At 49.7% G+C, this 8583-nt stretch overlaps 1 protein-coding gene across 1 annotated transcript; it reads right to left on the bottom strand.

The window, feature by feature from the left end:
• Positions 1 to 383: 383 nt before the first annotated feature.
• On the bottom strand, positions 384 to 6964 carry LOC130251207 (histone H3.3A). Its single transcript, XM_056487674.1, has 4 exons — positions 6778 to 6964; positions 5222 to 5376; positions 3412 to 3565; positions 384 to 1040 (listed from the first exon to the last, which is right to left on the bottom strand). The coding sequence occupies exons 2-4, from the start codon at positions 5347 to 5349 to the stop codon at positions 912 to 914; spliced, it is 411 nt and encodes a 136-aa protein (XP_056343649.1). The 5' UTR covers positions 5350 to 5376; positions 6778 to 6964; the 3' UTR covers positions 384 to 911.
• Between the last annotated feature and the right edge of the window lie 1619 nt (positions 6965 to 8583).

Raw genomic sequence — 8583 nt, 5'->3', positions numbered from 1 at the left:
AACCACTACATTCCACCACTTATACCATACTAAAAAAAATGGAAATCAGAAATGCTTCCAAATCCAGCAGTAAATCAAGTAAGAAGGGAATCTAAATTACAAGAGATTGCTGCTTCTTAGTGCTGCAGCTCAGAGAACTCAGTTCAGCTCCAGACTCTACCTGGTACTATACACACCACGTTGGCTTTTATGTGGAGCAGAAAAATTTTACACTCTTAAAAGAACCTTGCATATACACTACTTCAGCCAAGGCAGTATCCCCAGCATTTCCTAGATCTGCTTCAAGGAATTGGGCCATGCATTGAAGAGCAAAAGGGAAGGGAAGACTAATCACTTTTTAATCAATATAACCCATTATTTAAAAATCAAGACTAAAACCAGGCATCATTTAATGTATTTTAATAGCAAACTTACAGGAACAGCACAGAAGACAGACAACATTAAAAACATGTACTTGCATGTAGGACAACTCAGTTAGAAAAGTATAGTGAATGGATGGAATCTACTGTATGATAAAAATGCTACAAACACCATTTAGTTGCCATTGATAAGAAATTTACTTGTTTAAAAAAATCCAAATGCTGGCATTGTCCAGAAAAATTTGACAGGTTTATTTATAATTTTTTTTATAAAGTTGTTTTGGTGAACAAGTTTCAACGATTAATGTTTTTATTTTTTTTTTTGACCACATTGTTTGTTTTTTATGTCCCCTTGTTTATATTAAAAATCCACACACAAATGAAAATGGAAAGAAAACTTGCCAATACCCAATTCTGTCCCCTATTTTTCCACTTGCAACCATATACTTAAGGTACCTTTTAACCCCATGGAAAAAATATCTAACGTTCATTACTACCAATAACAGGAAGAAGATTTTGCTTCGAGAAGGACAAACCCATCGTGGTGAGGTTTTAGGCACGCTCCCCACGTATGCGGCGTGCTAGCTGGATATCTTTTGGCATGATTGTGACACGTTTGGCATGGATAGCACACAGGTTGGTGTCTTCAAACAGGCCAACCAAGTAGGCTTCACTTGCCTCCTAGTGTGGAAGAAAAGAGGTAAGAATATTTTTATTCTCTTAGTACAAGGAAAAAAAAAGATTCATAGTTGAGAATTAAAAGTACAGCATAACATTGTATTAAGTCGAGGTTTTGATCTTTATTACTCACAAATATCAAAAGCTTTAATTTTCAGAAATGAAAAGCCTTCCCTTTCTCATAATATTTATGTCTAAAGTAGTGTACTGCTGCCATTTGGTAAGGACATCCTCCAGAACACAACAGAGTTAATACTCCCATTGGACTCTGACAAGAAGGGGTTAAATTATTAACAGGTTAGTTTGTTTAGGACATTCTCTTTCCAAAGGCTGGGTAACAGTTTTTTAGGGACTTGTTTGCTGCCTCTTCCAGAGTAAGAGTCACTGAGCATCAGGTGAAATTGGCAGGTGCCAGGGAAAAGAAGAAAATGTGTTCCTTCCCAACACACAGCTCCTTCCACAGATACTGAAGAGGTGGCATAACTCAAAAATTAGCAGAAAAAAAAATATACCAAGAACTATTAGAAATATGAGAAGTCCTGTAGTTCAGGAACTCCTTGAACCATGAAAACCAGGACATCAGTCAGGGAATTACCATCACACATTTGTCCCATTCCTGTACTTTATTCCTGCCTACTTGGGGACACAGCACTGGTCCCCACTATCCCAGAAGGTTCTCACCTCACACCTGAGAGAATCTGGAGCAGCACAAGAACAGTGCTGACCACAGTGGCTTTTCCCAGTTACTGAACAGCTGCAGACAGGACTCTGAGTATGATGTTCAGCTGGACCTAAATATTCTCCTGACTCATGGTAAGTTAGCTGCTGCTAAACCCAGCAAAGTAATGGTAATTGTTTAAACACTTTTGGCTTGACATGGAATTCTAACACCTATCAATCTCCTAGGAAGCATCTTAGTATGCCAGTACTGGACACAGCAACACCTGGGCTGAGAAGGTGGGAATGATGGGGCCCAATTGTAGGAAGGAGAGGGAGGTCACCCTTTCTACAATACATGCAAGAGAAGAATGTGTGTGAACCACTTCACTGCCAGGAACTCCAAAAATCAACTTATTAGGTTCAAAGATCCTGTTTAAAAACTTAAGATTATCCAATATAAAGAAAGAACAGTATTTACTACAGCAGATAAGGACTGTGGTGTTACTAAGTAGTTTCATTTGCAGTAGGATATAAGAATCCCTAACAAAGCTTTGTCAAATCACTATGTGAAAAGTTAAGACACTTCACCAAATATCCATGCTGGAACAAACATAGTACCAAAGGGATTAATTTTTTCTAATTTTTTTTTTTTTAATTTTACTTTTTTGTGTTTGTTTTTTCAAATATGCAAGCAGAAAACACTAGGAATTGCATGTGACCAAGTTCTATAACAACATCTCCTTGATGCAAAACCAGAAATGCTCAAACCAGGTGCCTTCTAAAAGTGTTATTAACTACTAAATTTTAATAGGCAGTTCTAGATAAAGAGACACACAAATAAACCTCAGGATTTAAGAACTACCACTCAGAATAACTAAAAGAAAAAGCAGCAACTCTGCAAACACACACAGGCACCTTTTGAAGACAAGCATATGCCCAAGTTTATGGGCTCCCATGGAAAGTGTCTTGGCCCCTTATCAAGAGGAAGTCATTAACTAGAAAGAGACTATTTTGTCTGCATGTCAGACAGACTACAATTACAGATATGTTCTGGAACAATCTTTCAACAGCTAAAAGAACAGTAAAGACTTATCTTTAATCAGGAGTGTCTTTTATCACAAGAGGGAGATGTCCCTGCAATAAGAACTGAGTCTTGTGGGGAGTACCTAGCTTAGATTCAGGAATTTGGGCCAGAAAGACCAACTAATATTTTTTTCACTGTATAATCTAAATAAGTTACATAACTAATACATTAAAAAAATGTGTTTAGCATCAACAACATCCTAGGAAAGCAGCTATTTCCCTAACTGTGTTTAGATGTTGCTTATTGGGCTGTTGTCCTTAGAGGGCATTTGAGGACACCAGGACCTCCCCATTAGGATTCCCCAGAACCTGCTTTACACAACGTTCCCCCTCCAACTGCAGAGCACAAAGATGGAGGAAACGTGCTTTTCTTGAGCACCTTAAGCACTGTTCTAACAAACTGAGGGGCCATTTAAAAAGCCCCAAAACCAAAGCACCCCCCACAAACACACTCATAGGCTCTGTAAGGAGGGGTGCGCATCCCTCCCCAGCGGAGCGGGCCACGCCCACCGCGGTAGCTCCACCAATCAGAGGGATCCCAAACTGGCCCTGGAAACAGGCTGGCCAATGGGGGAGCGGGGCGGGGCTCCGGGAATCCCGGGAATCCCGGCCGGGACCCTGCCAGGCTCACCTGCAAAGCACCGATGGCAGCGCTCTGGAAGCGCAGATCTGTCTTGAAGTCCTGAGCAATTTCACGCACCAGACGCTGGAAGGGGAGTTTGCGGATCAAAAGTTCGGTGGACTTTTGATAGCGCCTGATTTCACGCAGAGCCACGGTACCCGGCCTATTACAATTAAATACAGTGAAAAAAAAAAAAAAATAGCATTGAAAACAAATTCTGCACCACCTTAAAAATAGGGGTCCATCCTCCAGACTAAATCAACCACCATACACTTCTGTTTTCCCTAGGACAGTCCCAGCATTTGCAATACAAAATCAGTTCTGCTGGCAAAGGGTCACTGTCCTCTCAGCACCAATCTGTGCCAACTCCCACTGGCATCAGCAGGGATCTCTCAGGCAGACTCCCGAGGCCTGACTTCACCAAGGGAAGAGTTGGCCAACACATACAGTCCACCCGACACCAACACAGCTCAGTGCAGATGTGCCAAACCACAAAGCTGCCCTTGAGTTCAACTGTACCCTCTCAGTGAGGAGCACCTTGATTTTAAGGGAAAACTTCTTCTCTACTGTCAAAACTCACAGAACCAACAAAATTTATATTCTCTGTTATGTTTGTCAGTCAAAAGTATGCAGCGTATTTCCCCACGTTAGTTTTGGTGTCAGAATGACAAATTCAGATTAGCAACATATGTTTGCAAACATGATGTCCATCTGTGAAACCAGTACCACATTTATTTCTGTGGAAGCTTTGTCTTTTCCCACTCCAGCTTTATTACTTTTCTCCCAATTAATTCATTCTGCCTTGTACCTAGAGCAAGAATCACAGAGTGGGTCAGGTTAAAAGGGAACACAGTGGGTCACCTGGCCCAACCTCCCTGCTCAAACACAGTCATCCCAGAGATGGCTTCTCAGGATTGTGTCCAGATGGCTTTTGGATGTCTCCAAGGAAGGAGACTCCACAACCACACTGGGCAATCTGTTGCAATGCTCAGTCACCTTCACAGTAAAGTTCTTCCTCATGTTCAGGTGGAATTTCAGGTGAATTGGTGTCTGGCACCACTGAGAAAAACCTGGCTCCATCCTCTTCAGACTCCTTGATACATTAATTAATCCCCTCCTGGACTTATACATTAAGTCCCCTGTTTGAAAAGCCACTTTTTCCCGTTCAGTGTTCTCCCCAAGGAATAGCTACACCCAGCCCAAAACCGGGGCCCGGGACAGGCGCGGGGCGCTGCGGCGATCGGCGGGTGCGCGGCTCCCCCTGGCGGCGGCTCCGCGCGCTGCAGGGCCCCGCGCCGCCGGACCCAGCCCCGCCGGCGGAGCGCGCAGCGCGCCGCCAACAATAAACTTGGCCCTGCTGCGGCCTCCAGATAACCGCGAGTGCAAAATTACAAAAATTTAAAAGAACCGCCGAGCCGCCTCCGCGGCGGGGGGAAGGGTGTCGGTTTTGTAGTCACCAGCACCGGAACGACCGGAAAGGGGCTGATGACAAACGCTGGGGGTCGGTGCCGCCCTGGGAATTTCTGGTTATTTTTCCGGCTGGTGGGGACCCGCGCTTGTGGAATTTTTTTTTTTTTTTTTTGGTTTTGGGTTGATTGTTTTTGGTTTTTGTTTTTTTTTTTGGGTTATTCCGCCGTCAGCCTCGGGGAGCGGAGGAGGCGGGGAGAAGCGCCTCCCGCCCTTTTGGTCCCGCGGGGTGGGGGGGAAGGATGGATTTTTTTTTTTTTTTTTTTTTTTTTTTTTTTTTTGGGGGGGGGGGGGGGGCGGGGGATGTTTCCCGGTAGCGCCCCTCGGCCGCCTCTGCGCGGCGCTGCGTTACCTGTAGCGATGCGGCTTCTTCACCCCGCCAGTGGAGGGCGCGCTCTTGCGGGCGGCTTTGGTGGCGAGCTGCTTGCGGGGCGCCTTGCCACCGGTGGACTTGCGGGCGGTCTGCTTGGTACGGGCCATGCTCCTGCCGACGTCGCTGCCTTACACCTGCCGGGGGGGAACGTGGGCAGACGGGGCAAAGGGGGAGGTGGTCGCCCCGCTCGGCGTGAGCCCCCCCCCGGCACTTGCCCCCGGGGCGAGCGGCAACGCGACCCCCGTCCCGCACGACTCGTCCCTGCCTCACCAGCGCCCAGCCCGAGGCGGCCGAACGCCTCCGAAAAAAACAAAAAAAAAAAAAAAAAAACCCGCACCAAAAAAGGAAAAAATTAAATTAGAAATTAAACGCCTGCCGATCGCGGAATATTAAAATACAGCTTTTTTTTGCCCACGAATTCAATATCAACGCGGCGGCGGCTGAAGCCCAGCGAGCCGCACGGCAGCAGGCACGGAGAGGCGGCTGTCGCTTCCCCCCCGGCGGCCAGCCGTCACCTGCCAAGTGTTTGCAAATACCACCCGGCAAACATCGGGGGGCTGGCACCGACCCGCCGCTCCCACCCGCCGCAAAACCTGCTCCCAAACTGCGGAGGGGGCAGCGGAGCGGCGGCCCCCGCCTGCCTTCCCCGGGCTGCCGCCGCCGCCGCCCGCGCCGCCCCAGCCGCCGGCCGCCGCAGGCAGCCCGGCGTTTATCGTGCGAAAAGGAAAGGGGCCGGGTAAAGTGCGAGAAAGCGACAAACTTTGTTTTCGGGGGGTTGTTTTCTGGGTGCCGTCTTTTCTCTTTCTGTGTAACTGCTTCCCCAAGAGCTGCCTCGCTCCCAAGCGCCTCTCACAGGCAAACTCGGCTCCCAGAGCCAGAACAAAATGGAAACAATCACGAAACGCAGCCCTAGTCCTTTTGCAAAGGAGGAAAAAATAAACTGCGAAAAATAACGCCAAAAATATTGCCAGAAACTCCAAACCATGCGGGTGCAGATGCAGGGGGAGGCAGAGGAAAAGTTTGCACTCGAAAACCAAAAAATTGCGTCGCGTTTGGGTCGTTCCTTCGGCGAATTTCTTTCCCTTTTTATTGTTTTTTATGCAATAGGGAAAAAAAATATGGTCGGTGACCAGAGAAAAGAGACAAGATGGTGAAGCTGAGCAACAACTGTGGGGAGCAGGGGAAGGAAGGCAGGAGAGTTAGCCTGGGCTGGCGCGCGGCTCCGCTTTGCGCCCGCTCCCCGGCCCCGATCCGGGGGATGCCGGGCTGAGGAGGCAGCTGAGGGGCTGGGGAGGCCGCTGGTGGGGGTCTGGAGCGGGGGCGAGGGGAGCAGAGGGGGGCAACGACCGCGGCAAGCGGGGCCGGGGGTGCCGGCGGAGGGAGCCGCTCCGGCTGCGCGGCGAAAGGCGGCGCGGCCGAGGGGAACGCGAGCCGCCGCCGCCTCCCGAGCCCCCCAAAAGTTTGTGGGGAGGCTCGGGGGGTTGCTGCGGGGGGCGGCGGGGCGCGGGGGGCGGCGGGCGCGGCGCCAGACTTACCCCGTCCGCTGGGCGAGCGCGGCTGCCGTGCGGGAGGGAGGGAGGGAGGGATGGAGGGCGGGCGGGCGGGCGGGCGCAGGAGGAGCCGGAGCTGCTGCGGCTGGCGCTGGCGGCGGCTCGGAGCACAATTGAAAGATGGCTGACGGGCGAGGGCCGGCCCCGCGCGCCGCCCCGCCCCCCGCGCGCCGGCCCCGCCCCGGCCCGCGCGCCCGCCAATGGCGCACAATGGAGGGAAGGCGCGGCCCCGCCCGCGGCCCCGCCCCCGCCCCGTGTGTACAAACACAAAAGGCACGCCGCGCGCGCCGGGGGATTCCCCGGGCCCGCCGCCCCCGGCCGAGGGGATCCCACCCGCGCCCCGCGGCCGGGCGCTGCCCCCGCCGCTCCTGCCGGCCTCTGGGCGGCATCCTCGCGGTTTGGGGGCCAGCAGGACGCGGGGAGGGATTTCCCCCCGCGCTCGGCCTTGGTGAGGCCGGTTCTGGGCCCCTCACCACAGGAAGGATGTGGAGCTGCGTGGGTAAAGGGTCTGGAGCATTCATCCTACGATGAGCTGCTGAGGGAGCTGGGGTGTTTGTCCTGGAGAAAAGGAGGCTCAGGAGTGATTTTATTGCTCTCCACAATTCCCTGAAAAGAGGTTGTAGCCAGGCGGCGATTGGCCTCTTCTCCCAGGCAATCAGCGACAAAAAATGGCTTCAAATTGCACCAGGGGAGGTTTAGCTTGGACATTAGGAGGAATTTCTTCACAGAAAGGCTGATGGACATTGGATCAGGCTGCCCAGGGAGGTGATGGAGTTACTGTCCCCTGGACGTGTTTAAGACTGAAACTGGAAAGTTATGGAACTTAGTGCCATAGTCTAGTTGACAAGTGGTGTTCAGACAAAGACTGGACTCGATGATTCTGGAGGTCTTTTCCAACCTAATTGATTCTGTGATTTTTTTTCTTTACATAGAAGCAAAACAAAAAAAAACCTCCCTGTAAGCTGGCCCATCAGAGCTCACCCATTGAGGATCTGCTGTGAAAGGGCCATAATTGGTGTGCAAAATGAGAGCTGAGTGTCAGGAGGGAGCTTTTGGACTACTTCTGTCTCGGAAACAGCGCAGGCACGATGGAAACGTAAGGAAAATCTACTGTTGGGGACAGAAAAGGAGACTCATTTGCTGCATCAGTGCTGTCCCACTGTGAAGTTTGAAATGCAGCTATTAGAAAAGCAACTGTAAGTTTAGCACTGTCATCGCCAGCAGATCCAAACTGGTTATATCAGCTGCCATGATGTTCAGTGAGAAAATTTGCTGTTTATTTTCTATTAATGTCAGGATCAAAATGCCCTGGGGGAAAGTAACCTGCACTCAAATACAACTGAAGAGTCATTGGCAATTGTCTTAAGCTCATCTCAACTACAGAGTCAGATCCTGTGCTCACACAAACTGGTGCCACCATCTTGTCTGTCATTTAGGCATTAGCAGGAGCCATATTTGATTTGCAAAATCTTTATTACGGATGATGATGTAATGCAGCTCTGTGTGGAGACACATCCAAACTACCTCCAGCAGCAGAAGTGGTTTAGCCATGTGAGCATTCACTTGGGGCTAATCGAACCTGACAAGAAAGAGAGTGTTATCGTGGGCAGAACACCCTGCTAAAATAGATATAGTCTGCATTAGTGCTCAGATAAAAACAACGGGCTGCACTAAACAGACATGACCAGTCATGGCACACACACCTCTGACCCTACAGCAAGTTTATGAGAGGCGACTGTCAGGAAAGAGAAACCACAAAGGATTTTATTTATACTTATAGAAGTACCAGTG

Source organism: Oenanthe melanoleuca, chromosome 3 (assembly GCF_029582105.1).
Source record: "Oenanthe melanoleuca isolate GR-GAL-2019-014 chromosome 3, OMel1.0, whole genome shotgun sequence".
Classification (NCBI taxonomy): Eukaryota; Metazoa; Chordata; class Aves; order Passeriformes; family Muscicapidae; genus Oenanthe; species Oenanthe melanoleuca.
Note: the sequence above shows the minus strand (reverse complement) of the source record. Positions and strands in the feature narration are given on the sequence as shown.